The 23,497-nt window shown below is 48.0% G+C and overlaps 1 protein-coding gene and 1 long non-coding RNA gene across 3 annotated transcripts in view; both read right to left on the reverse strand.

The window, feature by feature from the left end:
- The window catches only part of LOC120907470 (protein serrate), a 102,805-nt gene extending 92,136 nt beyond the window's left edge, over positions 1-10,669 (reverse strand). The window contains exon 1 of the mRNA XM_040319074.1: positions 8,766-10,669. Within this exon, the coding sequence (XP_040175008.1) occupies positions 8,766-8,831 (66 nt within the window). The 5' untranslated portion in view covers positions 8,832-10,669. The remainder of the gene's footprint in view (positions 1-8,765) is intronic.
- Positions 10,670-20,831: 10,162 nt separating this feature from the next.
- Positions 20,832-22,102, reverse strand: LOC120895925. 2 transcript variants are annotated; one of them, XR_005738390.1, is made up of 3 exons: positions 21,986-22,102; positions 21,343-21,873; positions 20,832-20,936 (listed from the first exon to the last, which is right to left on the reverse strand). It is a non-coding gene; the product is annotated as an uncharacterized LOC120895925 (long non-coding RNA). The 2 variants fall into 2 exon arrangements; XR_005738391.1 differs by having other exon boundaries at positions 20,833-20,936; positions 21,165-21,873.
- Between the last annotated feature and the right edge of the window lie 1,395 nt (positions 22,103-23,497).

A 23,497-nucleotide genomic window follows, 5' to 3' on the forward strand; every position in this document is an offset into this window, starting at 1 on the left:
CCTTCTGCCTCTCTTTCACGAACCGACACATCTGCCGATCACGGCGTGTGGGTTGAAGAACGATAGTAAAACAAGCTTGACAGTGGTTAGTGGACGAAAAAAGTGCCACAATAAAAGCAACACAAGACAACAAGCCCACTTTACGCAGGGGCAACCGCGAGCATGTTGTGAGCGCCGTATGTTGCGCGGCGGCTCATCGTAAAGCCACCAAAATTGTGTCCCCGAGCCGCCCCCTACGCTTCAACGTGGTGCGCTCTGTTCTTTTCGATCGCGGTTTCGGTTGTTTGTTGAAACAGCATGTTGGCGTAATTTTTCAGCACCTCATTTTTAGTAGCCGTGAATTTCGACCGTGATTTATAAACAGCTCGGTAGCCCGGTGCGAGAATTCTGCGCGAGCCTTTCTCGCGGCATGCGCCGCTGCTGCGCCGTAAAGATTTACGAGCGCCGTCCGTCCGGGCCCGATTTTGCTGGAAGCTTGTGCTTGCTGGGGAATCGCTCCGTAGAATTCTATTTTCATCCCACCCACTCGGGAGAGGACCGCTGCACGTGCTGATAAGATGGGCACGGGGCTACAAAGTGGCCGAAGGGTCTCGCAGTTGCCACATTTTTCGGCTCCCGTCTGGTAAAGATTCCACTCAGCGTGTGCCGATGGCAGGCTGTCATTGGAATGATATGAGAGGAGGAAGGGAGGAGGGAGAGGAGCAGCAAGCTAGATTGGCCTTCAAATCTAGCTGCATTTATCTCGACTTGTGTTGACCCCGAAATGAGGGGTTGGATGTTCAAAGGCGTTTATTTTTTATTTTTGTTCGGATATTTCTCTTTTGTTTCATTCCACTCCTCAGCTAGACGCAAACTGTGACCCTTTTGGCCCACGGCATTGCATTTCATTGTCGGTTAGAAAATTAATGTTTGTCTCCAAACGGGCCCAACAGCACAGCTCGGAAGGATAGCCATCTCGGAGGGGCCCATCAATCCGCTCTCTCGAATGGCGCGGACGGATTTGTGAAAATCGGCCGTTTCAAGATGGCATGATTTATTTTTACGCTTCCCCCGCCGTCTTGTGGTCGCGGATACTCCCGCACCTTTTGCCGATGCGGGAGGGGTTAATTAATTCGGTTATCTTTTGACTATTTTCAGCCTCATTAGAAACGATAATTAATTGCGTTCGACCCGGGCTGCGTTCGGTGCGGCTCTAGGAACAGGTCGGCAAGGAAAACGCAGAAAGGTAACAAAAACGAAAACGGGTGGTGAACATTTCAGACAGCACTGGCCGGCAGCATAAATGGCCGCACGCCTCAAGCGATCGATTCCCGTGGCCGTTCCCGTTGGCACAGTTCGGTCGGAAAAGGTTAACTTTTGCTGTGGCCTTTGCCGGTGTGGTATCGTTTGCAACGGCAACGGAATGCGACACGACGGTTGAGGAGTTGGGAGTAGAAAAAAACAGCACACACACAGCAACACGTTCACACAAAATTCAACTTGGCGAATTGTCGGAAGAAGGCGATTGCCATCAATCGGATGGCGCGATGGCAAAATCCTCTAGCGAAGCGCAGATGAAACAAAACAAAAACAAAGAGAATGGAAATGAAGAGCGAATCGAACCGACGCGGAATGGGAACAGGAGATAAAGTTTAGAATTTTAAAAGTAGATGCAGGAAAATAAAAATAAAAACAAAGTGTTCTGTTGGGCTGGCGGCGCGGGAACCGAGACCAGCCGACGTTACAGCGACAGATCGCGACCGTTGAATGCCGGGTGCCGTTCTGCAAAAGACCTTTAAACGGCTTTCGGTTGGGGGGGTTCGATGGCATCCTACCCTTCGCAACAGGTCTCCGAGGTTTGCTAAATACTTCGCGATTGGAGCCTTTGTTGTCGGAGCATTCCCGTGTGCAACATATCTCTCGCTGACGACACATGTAGCGCCTATGCCATTCGCGATGCTTCCCTGCCCGGCGATCGCTCCGATTGGTTCAGAAATTAGCGCAACGCTAGTTTGCATATTGATTCTATCAATATATCCTCCCCCTGCCGGCGGCCCAGCGTATCGGTCAATCGTGTTCGCAGATCGTCGCGTATAACATATTCTGTGCCATGATGTGATCGCTCGGCTATTTGTAGTTTCGCTTTTGGACAAGTTCATCCCGCTGCTCCCATGGCTAAAGTGGAGGACGCAGTCACACAAACACACACAAAAAAAACATTGTGCCATATCTGGCCGGGGCAATCAAACTAGAGACATCCCCGGGCACAACCGTCGACAACGATCGATCAGCAAGATACGCTTTCCACCTTAACCCATTGAAAGCGATCGCTGTCGCTGATGACGGGGATGCATTTTGCACTGTTCATTGTCAGGCCTAGGGAAAGCGAAGAACAAGAGACACCCAACTAATAAAAAGAAGCCTCTACTAGTCATCTACTCACATACACACACACCCACTGTCCAGTGGTTCACTCTCAACCTTTTCGGCTGGGACGTGTTGTTTCGGCCGAGGATGTTTCGCGCATCCTTTCAACTTGCCTCGACACGGGATTCAAAATTGCATCTAATTAAATGAAATTTTATATCTTTACAACGCCTGTTCGGTTTCGGGACAGTGGAGGCGCGCGTTGTTTATGCAGCCATAAAAACAGCAAACAACCGTAGACGAAAAAAAAACAAAGCGTACAAAATCACGATGCCGTTCAGCGGCGAGTCCGATCGGATTGATCGTTCGGCATGTCGAGGGATGATCAAACGCTTTCAGTTCATCGAACGGATGGCATCCGTGGGTATGCGTGATTTATTTTGATAACTAATCACATCACTCGCCAACGCGACGCGAAGGAGAGAGGGGGGGAGGGTCATGTTGAGTCATGTTTTGTCTGCTCGAACGAACCTCGAGGGACGTCACTGGTGTATTATGGCCGGCACGATCGGAACCAATACAGCCAGGCCAAATTATTTACCTACGTCCATCAAACTGAGCAAACCCTTGAATGGTTCTGGTTTTGCACCAACCACCACCACCACCAACCCGCATGTTGATTTAATTTGGCTGATTCATTTCATTAAGCAATCATACTCAAGGTTGCAGTCACTTCCTTCTGCATCTGGTTTGGCTACGCGTTTCCTCGAGAACGCGATCGATTACACCCGGTTCCCTTGCGTGCTTACCGAACTCGGGGGATGGAAAAAGATCGAAGATTCTAATTAAGATAAACTCAAAGCAAAAGCACAAAACACACACACACACTGGTTGAGTAGTGCACGAAGGTTTTCGGTGTGAAAGCGAAAACAGAAAAATAACGTCCAATGCGGCATTGACCAAGAAAAGGACCACTGAACGGTGTTTTTATTTTTCCGTTTAGACTCTGCATCCCGAAAATTAAAACGTGATGCAGAAACGAAACATACAAAACATACTCGGTCTGCTTGGCGTCGCTGTAACAACAGGAAAAATAAATTTCTGATGCAGCATCTTTAGCAAAATGTTCAAAGGAGTGCAAGGCAGTGTCGGTTTTCTTATCCTGTTTCAATACCAAAAAAGTGAAGACTGTTGGCGTGGAGAAGTTTGATAGAGAAAATTCTCAATTCCCCTTTTTTCGACGTACCATCTTTGGGCCCTCTCACACTCACAAAACTCAAGGGAGCTTTACTGGGGTAATGAGTCAACAGTTTCTTTTTCTTCTGATGAGGAGATTATGAGATTTAACACACCAACGGAAGAACCAAAGCAAACGGATGAAGGAAGAAATAAAACAGCACGTTGCGGTATCATCTTTTGGCAGTAAGCTCGCCCCAATGCGCCCCAATACTGGAGGTGCAGCAGCAGCAGCAACAATATGGACGGCCCTCCGGTAACGGCTCATCAACCTTACCTGCTCCCCCGGTTGCCGAGCAGCGATCGATGTTATTCTTTTACACCATCGCATAAATCGGGCAGCGATGATAATTCACCGATTCAATTAGTGCCGAATAATGAATCAATGGTGTGCGGCGGAGCATGATCTTATTATGAAATTATAATCCTTACCCGCCACACACACAGCAGAGAAAATGAGCCGCGTGAGATGGGTTGAACAACAACAATAATAACGATAATAATAAACAGCAAAGAGAACATCGATCGCGCGCTTGATCTCGATCACGGGCCCGCGAATGGAATGACGCGGGCACGGTACAGTGCCGCCTCGAAGGTATGGCCTATGTATTTACCTCTTTTTATTGTTGTTCTGGTTGAACAGTACGCCTATCGGTGTAATCAGATCGGGAGCGCGGAAGAAAGGGATAGCGGCTCGTTACTTAGCAGCGGAGAATTAGACGATGCCGCAAGGGTGATAATATTCATGGCGCTGGTTTGGGTGAGTAAATGTGGGACACCGCAGCACGGAAGGGAAGGGGAGCTGGTAAGCGTAACATAAAAGGAAAAATGCTGCCCAAACACAGCCTCTCGCTTATTTATTGGTATTTCCATTTTTTTGTGCCAAAAACATCGAGAAGAACAAAACAAAAAACTGAAATGATGGAACAGGCGCGAAACCTTGAAATGGAGCCCTACACTCTATGGAAACGATTAAACGGGAAGTTGAGCTGATTCAACCGTCTCGTTGTTAGACACACCAACCGGACGGCGACAGCATCGCTGATCCATCGATCACGGCGGTCCGGTGGCGTTTCATTCGATCAGCGTCGTCACTATCGCCCATCGGCATCGATTGCCATCGCAATCAATATATTACCCCATGCTCGACAACAGCGCAAACCCCCGAAATAACGAGTTAAATGAAGCAGCAAACGAAAAGTGAGGCTGGAAGCGGCGGACCGAACAAAAAACCACACCACAAAAAGCGCACAAACCATCAGCACCGGGAATGACTTAACCAGAGAAACGACGTGGCACAGAAACAGGGATGAGAGCGGAGAAAAACCACTTTGTCCAACAGTGGACACTGTCCTACCGCGCCGTAAAGATCGACAAAGTTTTCGTTTCATTTTCAAGATCACCGCGCGCTGATAAGATATTTAGTGTCTCCTCTCTCCTTCCTCCGATCGAAGCGGGAGGGAACCGAGCCATGCAGACCAGGAGGATCTTCAAGCTGCTGTGGTGGTGATGTTGGTGACACGATAACCGCCCAAAAAAAGCTTCAAACTCTATGCAATGCCAGCAAACTGTCAAGCGGATGAATCTCCTGCGCCAGCGAGAAGAAGAAAAAGGCAAACTTAAAGTTCGACGAAAAACACTCGAATCGCGAGTGAAATCGATATCGCTCATCCCGTGTTCCCCCTTTGACCGCGGCATACTCCCGCGGTGTGTTGTCTCTTTGCCACCCCAAAAGCGTTACCGGAGGCCGTGATGACGCGGGAAAAGACATTTCCAAACTCTTCCTCATGGCCCTCCCAATACCGACGCTATTAATCAATGCCTCTCTTTTGAAAACATCAGACCGGACCGTCGGAATGGGTTGGAATCTGTGACTGTGAATGAGTGTGTATGTGTGTGTTTGGCTGTTTGGTTGTTTGTGTTGCGTTCTTCTGCTAGACCACCATCTCGTTTTGTTTTAGCTATCATCTTCCAGTTTGAGATTGGTTCCTAAATCCCGGCCGTCCCCAGGGATCGTACACACACACACGCACACATGATCACCCCGTCTCTGTCTCTGGGGACAATTAATAGAGCTATTTTATTATTTTATCCATCGAACTTTAGTGTCCGTGGGTAGGGTCGCAGCAAGCGAGCAGAGCGTCTGAAAGCTGATGTCATTTTTCTAGGAAGAATCTGTTCAACACGCCTGTGATTAGGAGCAGTGCTGCCGAATTGGGTCCCAGCGAAGGCGAACCGTAAAAGATGCGTCGTTCAATCGCATCGCAAGGGAAAGGCGGTGAGCGCACGAAGGGCAGGACAATGACCACTGTTCTCGATCGAGCCGTGCAGGTAGAGGGCAGACAGGAAACCATCATCGTCTCTCTCCAGCTCGCATCCCCCTCCCAGGAAGAGTGCAGCAAGGTGAGCGTTGGGGCGCAGGAACGGCATCGATAGATCCATGGGACTCGCGCGGCGGTGGTCTGCTTTTAATTGGAACTCTCGCAAGAAGCGGACCGCGACCTCGACAACCCTCGGATTCTTTGGCGTTCCTGGACAGTGGATCTGCTCGCAATCGGTGCGCGAACACGTGGAGAGCGAGATACGGACCACTAATTAGGAAATTATTCATTATTTATCTGGGCTGTTTGTGTTTGTGTGGAGAACCAATTCCCCCCTGATCTTCCGATCGCTATTTGATCGCTTCGTTTAAGCTGATCCGTATGTAAGGCCGCGGACTATCGACCTGGTCGAGTTGCGTATGCGTGTGTGAAGAAAAACACGTTCGAACATGATGGCCACTGCCACGGCAACGCATGGGCAGACAGTGCCGTAAGTCACTGCTGGTGACAGTTTGGAAAAGGAAGAGAACTGCAATTTTGTACGCAAAAAAAAGCCACGCTATCGTAGTCTGTGTGAATTTTTTGTGTGACGATGTTCATTCTCAAGCTAAACGAAACGATGGCGATCTCCGTCTTCCGTGCGCCATTGGGCAAAAGACAGTGTTAATTTGATAATCGCTGCATTAGCGTCAGCGGTATCAGCAGCTAATTAATGGGCTGTTTGATACACCTTTAACGAGGTTAAAACACCCCGGGGCAGGTCGCAGCGCATCTGTGTGCGCTTTTGGGGTAAGATGATTAATACCGTTTCTAAGCGCTTAACGAGAATGGGAGAGAACGCTCGTTGCCGAAAGAGCACAAGAACCATCCTTGGATTTCAATGTTCAAAATAACACTAGCACAAACGAAGCGAATCCGAAATTTGATCCGAAAGCACTTCCTCCTTCAAAGTCAGCTGCTTTCGCGTGTACCAATCGTTAAATATAGATGGACAGCCTTCGACCACAATCGATGTCGTTTGGCCGGCGTGCCATCACGATAAATCACCCGCCGAAATCGTTTTAGACGTTCGAAACGTTTCCACGCGCGATTGCTGAGACAGTCGAGGCTTATTGTTTCTTTTTTTGTTGTACACTGTATTTTTTTGTTTCTTCCTTGGCTTGTCGCACACAGTGACGCTCTCTTGTCATCTGGTATTTAAAGCTCCGAATCCCAGCTGGGATTAATTGTCTCCGTTGTATTCACCAGCACGGAGGAAGGTAGGCACATTAAAAAAGCCCCTCCAAACGTCCCGCGATGTCAGCGCGTTCCGAGCCAACCAAATAGTCACACGATTGGGAAATGTGCTGATTGATAGGATGAATGGATGGAATGTATTGATGGAGAGTTGGTTGACTTTTTGTGAAGATTGTGCCGTGTGCTGACGGGAGACAGTTGGTTTAGGATTGACTTTTTTGGTGGATTAACCTGTGAAATGAAGCTGTTTTGGTGAGAAATTGATTCATTCTTCAAATAAATGCTCAATAATATTCAAGCTTAATTCCCTCACAATATAAGTCGCTTTGTAGCTTGAATGCTAAACGCTTTTAAAGTATTGTTGATCCACTTCGATGCATCGAAAAAATGGCTCCTTTCTTAATGGATGCAATCTAAAATTAATCAAATTAATTAGCTGCGCCATGCAGCACTTGATTCATGTGAAAGATAGAATATGATGGACTAGTGACTAGGTGAAGGCACTTTCATGCGGTGGAATATGACTATGATTAATTTTAATGAATCTACTGCTCATCATTTTCATTACGATCCAACGTTTACGCCCTGAAGTGATGGTGAAAATTGTCGAACAGAAGGTATTAATTCAAATTAATTGTTACAAGTGTTGTTCAATCACGTTGCATGACGTCGCCTCTGTCCGGGCTAGAAAAAGAGGCCGCATCAGTGAGCTTCCCCATTCGCGTCGTCTTTCATCATCGTACCCCATTAGCTGAGCTAGAATGGCAATACTCAGCTCATCTCATCCGAAGAAGCTTGGTCGTGCAGGGACCAATGTTGCGATTATTCGCTCCAAATCACTCTCTCACACTTCATTAATATTCAAATAGGGCCAGCTCGAGGCGTATATGGTACCGATCATCCATCGGAAACCCAGTGAACGGGAAATCGGCTGTAGTGAGCGTCCACACTGTGTCCAAACGCTAAACGCGCCCATGCGCATTCATCATCGGCCAACAGACGCGCAACACGGGTGAAAGAAGGTGTAATACGAGGATAAAACCTGAATTAAATATTGATAAGATTGGCCACCGGTAGGAGGACAGGGATCGTGGGGCGCAAGGGACCACGAATGAGAGGAGCAGACAAGAATCAGTGGTGCCTCGTAACTGTGTCTTCAGTCGCGCAGGTTGCACAAGACAGCCAGGGAGCAAATCAACAATTCCGAGTGGTGTTTGAAAATTTTACTTTCTTATTCTCTGCCCTCCCCACTCTCTCCCCCCCCCCCCTATGCACAAGGCAGGCTGTAGGGTGTACGGTGAGTGATGTTGAAGGAGGTTTGTTTAAAAGTATGCGATCGATGTTTTCATTCGCCTTCACCCGCGTGTCGCGCGCGAATGAAAGAAGTGAAACAAAACGCTCAACACGAACGATGCCACAAGTGACGAACCTTCCTGCGCGACGCGCGAACGGAGCCCGCTCGATAGGCCGGCCTCGAAGCGGCGGCCACGATCGACCGTGGGATCGACGGTGCCAACCGTGCAGCCCGATCGAACCTAACGGGACGATCGCCGGACACACGATGGCTTCGGCAAAGCAAAAGGGGGACAAAAGTCGCATACGACCAGGTTGACGCACGGGGCTTACCATTGAGATGAGGGTGAGAATAACGACGACGACGCTGGTCCACGAGCGGAGGTCGCCGATTCCCATCTTTTCGCCGTTTTCCTGCGCGGCTTCGCTGCGTAGCACTGTTGCGCGTTGTTCCTGCGTACCCCAGACGCCACGCTAGTTCGCGTCGGCGGCCGCGCTGCTACTGCTTATCAGGCGCGACTGGCTTTCAGTCGGATCGGGTTCCTGTCCAGTGAGAGCGTATCACCGGGTGCTATAGTTACTCCTTCGAAGGTGCTTGCAAGGACACTGAGCGTGGCAAGATATTTCATCACTAGCACCGCGCACACACAAACACACACGCACACACACTCAACAGCGATCTCACTTTAATTCACTTTCACGCGCTACAGCCGCCCCGGGGGCCTCCCGTCATATTTTTTTGGGGGAAATTGCTTTCAAACTGGGTGCGCGTTGCACCGTCGAAATGCACCGCCTACTGGCTCAATCGCAAGCCTCTTGCACCGGTTGCGTGCGCACTATTTAAAAAAACTGGCCTTTCACAATTGCACCGTCACCGGGCGAAACATTTCGGGTCACATTTGCACACTAACGCACTCGTCATCATGAATTGGTTAGCTACCGGGCGTGCTCCACTAGGGCTGGATGTATTTTGTTTGTTGTTAGCGTACCCACTTTCTTTCAGGAATGGCAGTTTGCTGCCACACACTCAAACAGACACATACAGATTCGGCACACCAATACCACCCGGCACTGCGAAATTACAGGTGTAATGACACAAATTTTCTTTTTCGCTCAGCTGGGAAAATATATCTCGTCAAGTAATTAGTTTTCCTCGTTAAAAACGGCACGTGAGTGTTTTGCACTTGTTTGCCGGCAATGCGCCTAATAAACCAACAGCGGGCGCGTCGAATGCTAATCAACACACCGTTGGGAAGGGAACACAGGGTTTAGCCAGCGAGCAGTAAACCTCGATTCACGGAAATCAAATCACGATCGTCTCGCAGCAGCAGCAGACCCAGCGAGATCGGTTCGGTATCCCCAATTTGCCGACGGCAAATCTCGTGCTGGTTATGCTGGCCCGCTTTTTTTATTTTCGCTCTACCCTTGGCACAGCCAATTGGCCACAGACGTAAGGCCAACAAAACACACCACACTTGGAACTACACGCGGACAATATGTTGTTTTTCCTTCCTCTTGCACAGCCCTAGGGGCATGGGTAGTTCTTCCTTTTTTTTACTTTTCACACAAACAACCACCAAACCACACAGCGTTTCCTGCGATCGAAGATGCGCGATCAAGCAATTAATCTACTATCTTTATCACTTCCCGCGGAATCGGAGCTTTCGTGAGATTATGCGATGCTGTATAGCGGCAGAATTTGAGAAATTATTAACTGGCCCTCTTTTGCGGTCGTTGTAGTGAGGGAAGACACACAAACTGGAATAAATTTTCACAACTATCAACGTAATCCACCGAATGATAATTCTACACCGGTACAACTCCAATTTCACGTCGCACGAAAAGCACTTTCTTCCACCGACACACTCGTGAGAACCAACAAATATTCAAATTTAATGAGCGTATTACGATAAGGATTATTGTCACACGCTTCACTACCGTTTCTTTTCCACTAGGTCTAAGTAAGCCGGCTTACACTAGACACACTGCACGTCACACAATTGTACACGGTGTTCGACACCTGACCGGCCTGGAGACACTTGGCGATGCTCTTGGCAGCTCTTGGCAAACTCACTGCAACAATAGCTTGGCTTAGAATTCGTTGGTTAGGGAAGCCTCGCCCGTGTTCTAATAAATAAATCCAACCTAACGAAGCGATCTTTCTCTCCACCGTGCACTTGACGCGATATATTCGACGGACGAACGCGACGGACACGTACACGCACCCTTCTCTTCGACGGAACAACGAGTAATGCCGAGCGAAATACAACCCGCGGCGAAAACCGGTGCTCGGGGCGGTTAGAGCGAGAAAACTCGGGTGCTCGGGTTAGAAGAGTAGCGCAGGACTGTCAAACCGACTGCCTCTCTGAACTGCCGGCATCAATGAGGGGAACCGGTGCCGTGAGGGTTTTGATTTGATATGTTTTTTTTTTTTTAATATTTGTTCCACCAAAACATTATAATTCTTTGAAAAAAATAATGATGAATTTGTTTTATACATGTCTTCGACCTGATTCATGTAACTTTAAACTCCGTCATTGGTCTTTGTAACATTAATAATTTTATAATACATATAGTTGTACTTTTAATTTCTGATTCCTTATTTTTAAAATGTGAAATTTTAAAAATTATTCAATTTTTAATTTATTGATTTTTTTTAATTTAATTTAGTTTTTTATTGGTAATATTCAATTTTCCTCTAGCACCAACATTTACTTGAAAAAAATACACGGCTCGTAGCAGAACTACCACTTAAGCATTTGGAAGATTGCAACAATATTAGTTTAGTAGGAGCTGATATAAAATGTTTGTTCTACTCACTAACGTATAGTTAGTAACAAAAAAAAATTAATAAAACAATAAAGAAAAAAAAAATAGTTTGACAAGCCTGAGCAAACGCAAGCTATCGAAGTTCACATGCTCTCGTCGTTGAATATCGGGTTGTCTCATTCTTTCGTTTGTTTTCTCTATTCCTTTCCCGCTTTTACCTGAGTCAGAGAATCTCTATCTCTCTCTCATTCTTTCGTTTTATACCGAAACGAAAGGACATAGCTTGGGTTAGTTTTTTGTTATGCTCACCTCCCTGTTTGAAAATCCGATCATATAAGGGATGGATTTTCCTTCCCCGCTAGCTATATCCCACGACAATCACGCGCTTGGTCTGAAGGGCCGCGAGGGCGAGAGATTTGTTTTTCCTGACCTACAAACATAAATTTATATTTTTCCTTTCCCCTCGCGGTCCATCCTCGCTTCTCTGGTTAATCTTTTGAGCGAACGTTGCGAACGTTTTCCCTTACAGCAGGAACATCACGAGGTGTCCCTACAAGTCCCCTTTAATCCCTGTTCCAAAAATCAATGTGTAACTAGATTCGTCGCGGTGATCTCGGGTCAAATGTGCCGGAACATTTGTATTAGCCGCAAGCTCTCCCCCTATGGCCGGGCAAGCGATACGGCATGTAGAGGGGGTGAAATAAATCCCTAAGCTGATGGTTGACTATACGATTGAAATTATTAGATCATTCATGCAACTGACGGTTCCGGTTCTGATCAAGTGCCCTCGGGGAACATTTACACCGCAAAACGGAGCAGACAGTTTGTCTCGCAACACCCTCACGGATAAAAGAGGATGTAAATTAGCATTGAAAACGCGTAGGCCCTCTTGCATCATTGCACATGTCGATGCGTTGCAGTGGAAGTGAGAATTGAAATTTAGTAGCAGTTTATTTTGCCGATTATTATGATTGGCTATGACGAGTGGACAGATGTTAAGCCGAACGGCGGCAAATGTTCGCGGCGCTTTCACTTACCAGCCAATCAATCGGGTTCGTAAGCCGATAAATAAATCTTTACGTTTGTCCAGACTTTAAGGGGTTGCTTTAAGGGTTTGCACATACTGGTCCGTACCGTTAGCGAACACCACCGGAAGCGGTCGCTTCATTGAGGGATAATTTGGAACGGACTGCTATAGCGCAAACGAATAGTAGCTCCGGTCACGCTAATCCATTCATTCATGGGTGCGTTTTAGGGCAGACAACGATTTGCATTGTAAAATGCGCCCCTTTTGCCTGGTCGCTTGTGCTCTCAGGTGCGAATGAAGGCCATTTCATTGAGAAAACGGTCCGTAGCTTCACCGGCGACATGTCTAGAGTGTTTTTTGTGTGTGCTGCTTTGGGAAACTCAAAATTGTTTTGCCAAATTCACGTTCGTCCTGCAGCGCGTCTAGAGATAATCTGTTGAGCTCCGGGAGCCTGTGGCTAATAATCCTCCACGGAAGCAGTTCGACTGATTTTTCAGTAGGTTTAAATTAGTGTTCCCGTTGGCGAGGCCGTCCCAGCCCAGCTCGTCCATCTCGTGCACGCATCAACCAGTGGTGGCTGCGTTTGTGTAGTCGCCCGCAGGCATTCGGCGCCCTTATTGCTGTTATTAGGAGTGGTTATTGATAGATAGAAGTGGCAGCGACTATCGCCGGCTGGCCAGTGCAGCCAGAAGCGGGCACAAAACGGGTCAGCGTTTGTTTTGCTGGCGTTCGGGCAGGCAGCAAAAACCGGACCTCCAAAAGTCAAAGGATCTGTTTCGAGCATTTCGCGCGAGATCATCCTGCCAGCGCTGGAACAGGTTTAGAGGCGAAACGAAAAGAAAATTATGATTGCGATACGGCACGAAACGTTCGGAAGCGTGTACGGTTGGCCCTTCCTCATCTGTCTGGCCACGCTGGCGAAGGGAAGGGTTTTCTTATGAGAACTTTAACAAAAAAACACACACACTCACCTTTAAACACATCTTCTCGAAATCAAAACGGTGCTTCAAACAGCGTCGAAAAACAACGCACACCTTGGAGTTGGCAGAGGGTCGGCGGGGTGGCAAGGTAGTCGAGGGTCGGCTGTTTGGCGGTTTGGTAAATCCAGTTTCGGACGCTTGGCGATCGCTTTAGAACGATTCATCATCTTTGCGCAGCGGCCCCACAACACCGACCGATGCACTTTTTCAAGCCAAAAGGTAAGCATTTAATAAATCGAATCCTCACTCGCACACAGACACAGACTGAAATGGGGATGAGAAAAAAAGTTACAGCAAAGCACACCAACAGCAGCACGCAAATAAAAAGAAGGGCACAAAATTAAACTGCACGAACTCTGGTCGAGCTCGCAAACGCGCGATAACGCCAGGCACCATCCACCAAAAGCGGGCGCAGCGGGGACGACCGTTTGCGCGGAGTCAGGGCTACGGAGAAAGGGCCAGATAAACGGCAAAGAAAAAACAAACGCCAGATAACCTCCTTCCCTGCTCTAAACGCTTCCGAGCGAAAGGGAAACAGCGTTTGTTGGTGCTGCTGCTCCTGCGGCAGCTACAGCGAAAGATGATCGGTTTTGAGGATCGTCGAGAATCGCGGGATTGCTTCCCATCAAACGGGCATCAACGGGCATCATTGCCATCCTCTCTCTCTCTCTATATATCCCTCCCATTTGTTCATTCTCGTGCTTGCCCGGCTCGAATAAACGTTTGGAAACCATCCCGTCACGAAGCATTCGCAGCACCGTCTTGGTGTATCCTCTCTCTCTCCTCTCCCGCCGACATGAATGACGATTTCCAGCGAAAAATCCTGACCACCAATATCCAGTTTTGCAAGATTTTTATTTTTGCGTTCCGTACTCCCTACCCCGAAGAAGGATGGGAAAAAGGAAGATTGTGTATGGGTGAGTTCATTTTGTTAAACCGATCATCGGTTGTGGATTTCTTCTGTCGGCGGCTCTGCTCAGCCCGTTCCCTCGCCGCCTTTGATCGGGGAATGTTCTGGCGGGGGAATGTTCTAGCGGGGGAAGGAAAATCACGGCAATTGGCATCCTCTCAACCACCGTCTTTCCACCGGCGTGTGGGGAGTGTCTTCATGGTGCAAGGGAGAAGCACAAACGTCCGCGCAGTAAAACACGCGGAAAGGAAGTTGTTGTAAAAAACGTGTCCTACGGGAAGGTTACAGTTGCACCGACACAGTCCCTCCGGCGTTGCGGCCTCGTCCCTCGAAAAGGTAGCATTTTACTGCTACGAGTTCTTACGTTTGCTGCGTTTTTTGGGAACCCCTGATTCATCGACCAACAGGTTGGAGTACGCAAAAAAAAAACAACTCTCCAGCACCGTAGACAACGTATGATAAAAAAATGAGTAACAAACTCCCGCGTCTAAGAAAAACACGGACGAGCGGACGAGCAAAACGACAACAAAGGCATTAAACCCAACAACAACAGTCGCAAATGGTCCACGCGACGAAAAAATCGATTACTTCATTTACTCTCATTTCGTGCTTTCTTTCGGACGTTTTTACCGCCAGCGCCTTTCCTCCTGTGTGGCCGGTATGTTGCGGTGGATAGCTTTAATTCTGCACCAAACAAACACAGAAAAACACACACACATACACAGGCGTACGGAGTTCCTTTCTCTGAAGATTTGTTTGACTTCGTTTACGGTTTTCATTTTTGGGGGAATTTTTGCATGATATTTGCACTTTTTTTAGTTGTGGCTGTAAATGCTCTTCAAGGATTATGAGCAAATGAGAATGGTATGTGAAACCGTTGCTGAAAGGATTATTCTGTTTGATATGCTTCGGAAAAAGCAAACTTTGTAGCGTTTCGTTACAGCTGGCTTTATAGAGCAGACGATATTTATTTGCTTAATTGCATAATAACAGGCGCACAAATACGTTGCTTAAAGTTTTATAGTTATCGTTCCATCATCAGCCCAAACTTGTATGCCCACCCCGTACGAGCGCTAAATAGCTTTATTTCGATCGAGGTCCCCTGCTCAGCAAGAAAAAATTGAATCGATACTAAAATCGAAATAATTTCTCAAGCACGCTCATTTTGGGCAGGATTTTGCGGGACGCAAATAAAGCCAGATCTACTTTCATTTGCTACTCCGGGTGGGCCTCGGGACTCTCGGGTAGGCAGGTTTTTTTTTGGCTGTTGCTGGGCACACATACCGTGATTACGTTCGATTTTAATAAGCCTTTTTGGGGGCCCACCAAATGGTCCACCAGTGCACCAGGGCCGCACCACGCGGTGAGGTGTTTCGGCGTGATGTGTATTGAAACATCCCCAGCGCTGCCCAATCGCTGTCCGCTCGTTGCTCGGTGCTTTGGTACTGCAGTCTCGCAGCCCGAGTTGTGGTTCCTTTCGCTTACTTTCAGCTTACCGGCCTGGACTGGCCGGTGGCACCGCGATGGAAAGGGAAAAAGGAGCAACAAAACAGAGGAAGAAACGGCCCGCCGAGACAGTGTGAGCGTGCGAAGGATGTTCGCCGGGCCGGGCGCACAGTGACTTTATACACTTTGAAACAATTTTACGATTATGATTTTATTATGATCTGTGTGATTTTTATTGCACTCCAAGCCAGCGTGCCAGGGGCCCGCAAGTACTCGCGAGTGCTTTTTCGGGCAGGCTCCGTTACTTTGGGGCCAGTTCTTTTGATCACTCTTTTCCCTTTTGCTTCCTTTGCACGATGCAGTTGAGTTCTTTATCGTAATTCGCTTCCCCATTGCCTTCGTCTTGCTCTTTGCTCAATAAAAAAAGCCCACGAGGCAATACTACAAACGGTTTCTGTTCAATTTCGATTATCCCCACAATGTAAACGGAGCTATGCAGGAAGAGCGAGAGAGAGAGAGAGAGAGAGAGAGAGATTTACAACGACGAAAAAGACTTTTGTCTGGCTTTTGTCAAGCACGGGGCGTACATGTGTGAATCTGTGTGTAATGCTCCTGCTCCAGTTCGATCTTCACAGCTTGCTCTGAGGTAGTAGTAACAACTGCCTACCCAGCAAAAAAAGAAGCAAAAAAGAAAGCAAATAAAACCGGCTTCGAAATTTTGTTAATCTATTTCCCAGCTCGATCGGCTTGGTCTTATCTTTTATTGATGCACATGCAGGCGCATGCATGCCTGGGCCGGCGGCTGTGGATCGATACTATCCCGCGGCGAGCGAGCGTGAAGGTGGACTCGCGATCAGAATCGATCCACGCCAACCCGCCCTCCGGAACAGCTCATGCTTGCGCACAATTGCCGAAAATAATTTCTCTAAATGAAGGAAAGTGGTTGTACATTCAGTGATCTTATTTCAGCCCTATTTGCAAAGTGAATGCATTGGCGGACGGAAGTGTGTGTGTGTGTGTGTTTAATTTTAAATTTCGTCATGCTGGTCATTTGTGAAAGGTGATGAAAACCGTAGGTGGTAAGTTTTGGTTCGAAGAAATACATGAAAAATACACCGGAGTTGTTGCTTCAGGCCGAAGTACAGTGTGTAGCGAATGGTTTTGGGTATAACAGGCAAGCGAGGGTGGGAAGAAAAAGGCAGAAAGAACTCCTTCCATTTCATGTGAAAATAAAACCAGGGCAAGTCATATTTCACCCCACAAAGCGAATTTCACCCCGAGAGGCAGCCCGAGTTCTGTCCAAGCCGCAGGGGCACGGTCGACAATTACTTTTATTTACATTAATACGCACACGGTTTCGGGGGCGCGCAGGCGATTTGGATCGGATTTCGAACCGCTCCACGCCGACAAGGCAAGGACTTCAGCCTTTCGCCGGGTCCGAACCCGGCCCGACCCGCCAGCGTAACGGAACGAACTTTCCGGTCGTTCCTCTCACACGTGGACGCAAATGAGCCGCTAACAGCGGGCAAGTGAACGATTACCGCCCTCTCCCTTCGGTGTGCTGTTGAAGAATGCTTCGCCCCAACCATCCGAACTGCTTCTCATCGGTAGGGTCATTTTTGTTACACCGCACGAAAACCCGGCCCGTAGAGTTCGTCGAACCGACGATGTAAGATGTTCCAAAGACCCTGTTTTTTATATATATTTTTTGCAGGCTCGTTTCTGCAACCGAAACACACACCCACATCCCACTAGCGTGTTCCACCAATTAGCATGGCACGGTGGAAAGTGGTAAAGTGAAATCTTGCGTGGCGGCGACTGAGCTTGGCCCAGAACACATAAGCCACGGAACGAACGCGTAGCATTCCCAACACCGGACCGATACACACCCGACACCCGAGGGAGTATCGAGCATGCCAAACATAGCGTCCACCTCAGCACGGCGCTAAAGGGCCTTTGATAAGGTGTGTGAGGACACGATATAGTTTCAAAAACGAACGTGCGAACGAGCGAACGGTCAATCTGTATCGCTACGCTGTACGCAAATGGGAGAGAATAATAAAAGAAACCATCGCCACATTGGGGAGACATTCCCCCCGCTCTGCTGCTAATATAAATAGTTGACCCCTGAACATCGAGGCAGAAGGGCTCATTTACCGAGGGGGCAGCATTTTCACGCAAGCCACCCAGTCTGCACCATTCTTCGCTTATGAGTTAGACAGACCGGGCACGATATTTCGTTTCGTTGTGACAGTATCGGGTTGAGCGCTTGAATCAAGGGGAGCCGAGGGAAGGCGGTCCTCTGCCCTAAGTTTCGCACCTTTGCTTATGTTTTCCCATCGGCTTAGGATAAGCGAAAATTGATCCCGATGTGGTACTGTTGCCGGGGAACCTATTCCACTCCTGCAGATCGCGCGTGGTGGTGAGAAAAGATCAACACCTTACGCTCGTGATCGTATTTTCTTTCCGGTACCGAATCGAACCGTGCCGAGCTGGCGCATGTTAATGTCTCAAACTAACTCGCTCTAATCTTACCACGATGTTTTCCGCTCCAATGTCTCACAGACGACGACGACGAATATTTGCCAATAATCGGGCAGCGGTAATCTTAAACACCGTAATTACATTAGTTTTATTTTCGTGCCCGCACTACTCTCATATCAGCTCGAACTGAGCGCAGTGTGGAGTGGAGAGACCCTCCCCCCACCCACGGATCTCCGGCTGCGCTGCGGATCGAGCTCGTTCATTCATTGCAGCATGGAACGGGGCTGAACCCGGACCATCCAGGATGAAGGTGACGCCAACCATATGAGAAACACACAGCGCGCCAAAGTCGATAGCCGATAAGCGAAGCGGATGGGAGGAAGATCTCGCCGTCGAGTCCTGTGCGCAAAACCATGGGCACACGATCGACGATCGTGTGTGTTGATGCCGGTGGCATCCTTTATCTATTGTGCCATTTTACAACTAAATATTTGTTATTAATATTCCGTGCTGGATCGAAGCGGGGCGGGTGATTGGAATCGTAACATGGCGAAGAAAGAAAACGGGAATCGTGGCCATGTGACACAATCTTGTCTTGTCGATAAAAAAAAGGCTAAAGCAGATGAACAGCGTGTGGTTGTGCACGATCTGACTGCAACAGGGATGGATGAAGATGGGTGTAAGAAACAGTGGGATGATACATGAGCCTGCAGAGCTGTTGTGGAGCGTTGGGTGCAGTTTTTTTGGGGAAGAATTTATGAGAACATTACCGGAAAGTGTGCGCTGCTAGAGGATGTGCTTAATCTTATTTGGACAGAAGTGATAGCGTAAGATTTGTGATCAGGTAGCCAACAGGATATATTACTGTAAAAGAACAATTTTAGGGAGATCAATTTAAGAATAACGCAATCTTTAAAGTCAAAATACAGCCTTAACCATGGTATCTTAAATTTAAAATTATTTCATATCGAAAATGTCATTGCAATCGAATGTACTGTAGCAGAATCATAACCAAACTATCTCACAGTGCTATAAAGTGACACCAAAAAGGGAGATTGAGACGGTTACAGAGAAGGAGTAAAAAAAGAGGTTCGCAATGTAACACGATTCATATCGTATTTTCATCACGATTCACATGTGACGTTACATGGAGTGAGGTTTGTTCTGCTTTTCTGTCTGTTTATTTCCTTTACCTCGGCGAAAGACGACACAAAGGGCGAAGGAAAAGAAGAAGAAGAAAAAAGACTGTGATCACACTTGCTTGTGGCAGGCGGAGTTTGATCTGACCCGGTGATTTTTGGATCACCTCCTTCGCCCGTGCCGAATATTCTCCTGCACCGAGGTGTCCCAGAGATGCAGTACATCCCGATGAAGGTGGATGACATCGAGCGAACTTGAATGTTGTTGCACTTGTCTTGCTTATCTTGTGCAGCAGCAGCAGCTCACATAGCAGGAACCGGGAGTGGAGCGCTTTCGGGAGCAACCACGTTCTCGTCGGGCGTTGGGGAGACTGCAAAATATCCTCCAGGCGCCAATGTACCATATGGTAAAAGCTCGGTCACTATCATCTGTCTCCGGTGCCTGGCCCGATCGGCGAGGCTCAGCGAGGGTCGTGCACACACGATGTAACGCGATGGTGTCGTAGATCTTCGGCAGCAACTCCAGCACGCGGAAAACGTGATTGAAGCTGTGGCCGATGTACCGATGTCGGTCCGATTGGTCGCTGGGTTTGCAGAGCCCTTCCAGTATCGTCCCACCGCCCCACGGTTCAGTTAACGGCTTTCTCATCCCATATACTTGTCCGTGCTTGCAAGATGCGATTGACTGGGGGCACGCTTGTAGGAAACGGTTCGACGTATCCGCACCATCGGCGGCCCTTTTCCTTCTACCCCATCGTGACCTGGCCGTTGCACTCGCGGTGCACCTAATCAATGAGTTCAAATAGTGTGACCGTAGTAAACTCAATCATACCGTACCGAATCTAGTTGCGACTTGCGGTGGACAAAGGGCCACACAAAACGGGAGGTGCAGCGGTCAAAGCCGATCGAGTGGAACACTTTCGGGAACTCAGAACCAGGCGGGGCAAGGGCAAAGGAATGCAACCGGTGCAGTCGCAGCCACAGCGCTTTCATCATCACAGGCACTGCAAATGCCCGAAACGCGGCAAATTTCGCGTTTCGCGAGAGAGCGCGTTCTCGCCATCTTTTAGATTCCCTTCCTTTTTCTTCTCGCGGGTTAGCAATGGTGCTGCTGCCGAATGGCTTCAGTTCCATCGGAAATAACTCCTGCAAAAGCAACGTGCTCGTTTCTTCCCACTGCTTCTTACCGGGCCGCTTCAGTGTGATACGGTATAATCGCAATTTATTTCCAATATTAATTGTTTGACCCGTAACCCGTAATTTTCTACCGGTCGTCGGTGGCTCAGTGTTCGTTCTCAGCGACGTGCTGGCCGTGTGCCTCCACCAACACACATACACCGGGAGCTCGGTGAGGTTCTTCCGAACTGGATAAGTTGTTTTTTTTTTTTTTACGGGTAACCCAACAGCAACCCCATCGGCGGGTGTGAAAGCTGCTCAGAGTCGGTGGATGGTGTGCTGTTCACACGTTTAGGTTAGAAAGCAGTCACCTAGACGGCTGTTCGAATGTGGAAGCATGTGGCCATCGACAAAGGATTGTTCTGGAGAGAGGAAGATGGAGCATGATGGTTAGATCGATTGGTTGGATGATCTCGTTCTGGAGAATTCGTGCAGTGCCAAATGATGCGTAGAAGCACTAAAATTAACACTTGCCGCCGTCCTCGTGCACCAAAGGATCGGGAATTAATGCCCTCCCCTTCTCCTTCCGTTCCTAACCGTGTGCAATCCCAAGGAGTGTGAGTATGCAGGGCTCTGAAAAGAGATAAGAAAAAGGTAGTTAAAAACAAGAACATTACATCACGAACAGCCCACAAACACCGAGTACAAAAAGGCGAATTCAAAGATAGACAAAAAACGCTTCCCTTCAAATCAAGCCAAAGAGCAAAGGCAAGCGGTACGGATAGCTGGCGTTCTAATGAAATTAAAACCAATAAAAGCCAGGAATCGAAAGCAAAATCATCAATAAGTATAGATTCTCACTGGCCAGTGCCGTTCGGGGTCTCCAGCGCGGAGCAGAAGGCTTTTAATTCGTTTATAAACCCCTTAATAACATCCAAACTCGAACGATCGCGCTCGATCCGATGGAACGTGTGTGTGCGAGTGAGCAAGAGAATGAGCAGCCAGTGATCATGAGACTTGCGCAAGACAGAGAGCTCACTAGTTTGCTGCGAAAACAAAGATCGACTCCTCTCTGGAGATCGATCAACCTCTGCTGGATGCTGGAGGGCCACAAGAGAGACTGAAAAATGCGCACAAACAGACTGCTCGATATCGATCACGCACGGAGAGTGATCGTAAGCAGGAGAGCAAAATCTCGACATCAAGATCGCATCTCGTACAGCTCAAAGGATCGAGAATGGCTTGCAGCGGCACGGGCGACGATCTGGTTAGTGCAGTCTAACGATTACTAATTCTCTCTGCCATCGCAAATGGCTTTTACGGTTTAGTGCGGTTTAGTTTAGTAAATCAAATCAAATCAACTCGAATACAGTTTATCCATCGCTTCGTGTGTGTGTCCCGTATCCGTATGCAGTCGTTTGCAGTGTGCTTTTGTTGTGTTTCCTTCTCTTTCCTGATGCGACTTCGTTTCCAATTTTGCGATTTGGTGTGTTTTTTTTAAGCCACAGATGATCCTCGCTGTCTCTTCTGGGCTGATGGAAGGAACGGGTATGCAGTCAGGCAAGGGACACTGAACAAAACACGAAAGAGAGAGGTAGATAGAGCGAGAGAGAGAGAGTATTAGAGAAAAAGAGACAGAAAATGCAGAACCGAGATTGCGCTCCCTAGGAAGCACATCTTACAGGCAGCGTTAGCAAACGGAATTCTGATTCTTATAAAACGGAACGACTACACCCGAGCGGAGTGCGCGCACATATTTATGGCCCCGGTGGAAATAATACACTGGCTGGGGCCATAAATACCGGTGTGTGTTTTGTTCACACGCAGACCTCTCGGAGAAGACGCAAACCCGTTTTCCAACCCGCCACCGGTCGTCAGCCGGGCCAGTGTCCAGTTGAAGCTCTTGCACACGGGTGTACGATGCGAGCGGGTTCGATCTGCCGAGGTTCGTTCTTGCGCGGCCTCTCTCGCTCTCGGTCCGGGCATCCTGTTTTCTTTTCCTGTTTTTCTTCTCCCCTCAAGACGATGCACAACGGTGATGAGTGCGGGTAACGCTTTTCAACTGTGTTGGGTGCAAAGTGCATTGGTGCGTTTGTGGCGAGGGGAGTGGGGAGATGTATTTGGCACAGCGATTTCAATCCCGGCGCCGATAACGATTTGATAAAGCGGCATGATAAAGAATTTGGTCGAATTTTTCATGTTGCTTTTTATGCTTAGTTATGCTGGTACGACGCTGCTACGGTTGCATCTGCACTCGAGGTGCATCTCATTAATTTTGCTTCCGTTTTGCGGAGGTAAGCTGCGGGGTGGTTTTTGGTGATTGCTTTATGTGATGCTTGTTGGGTTTTGGGTTCCTATTAACACGCCCGCCAGGCCGGTATTTTCGGCAGAGTCAGAGTCAGATCGTAGCCCGACGATAAGCCCGAACAGGACCATGGAGGTGGTCAGCCTTTTTTTTTTTCGTTGCGTAAGAGAAAAAAAATTGTCTCGATGCAATTATGTGCATTCACGTATTCGGTGCGGATACAAGATCCACTGGCTGGTGCTGATCTTTCTCTCACTCTCTGTCTCTTTCTGTCGCTCTGGAGTGAACATTTATCAAAGCGATTAATTAGGAGAGTTATCTAGTGCTTAAACTTATCTGGACGTTGTGCGAGTTTTGGCGAGTTTAAAAGTTTAAATGAGAAGGTAAAAAAAATCGATCCAAATTGAGTGATTAGTCATCTCAATAGATGAATGCCTTCACCATACTTAAGAAAAGACTGATACACATAATAACTAATGTTATTTTATAACATAATACAGGTTAAATATTCTCACTTACTCCGTTCCATTGAGGGGATATGAGAAACAGCTTCGGCTTAAACGATTCCTTGCGCAGCAAAAATATTCCAACGATGGCGAGCGCCTCTTTCCGATTCCTTTTTGTTGTACGCACTGCGATAAGCTTCAGACTGCTATTTTCGTTAGTCTGCACAATCTTCCACTGGAACCCGATAACGTCACTTTCCTAGCCGAACGCGAATGTTGCGCGGTAATTAATGTGTTGTCAATATGTTTACCCGCGCAGGTCTTTGGGCTTTGGGCCAGTGTCGTAATGCTTGTGTGTGTTTTTTTTACTTCGCTTTGCCTGCTGGTCGTCCTCGGAAAACAGTCGGAGACAGAGGAAATACGACACAGGGCAGTGCCCTCTC

The sequence above is a fragment of the Anopheles arabiensis genome, chromosome 2, assembly GCF_016920715.1.
Source record: "Anopheles arabiensis isolate DONGOLA chromosome 2, AaraD3, whole genome shotgun sequence".
Classification (NCBI taxonomy): domain Eukaryota; kingdom Metazoa; phylum Arthropoda; class Insecta; order Diptera; family Culicidae; genus Anopheles; species Anopheles arabiensis.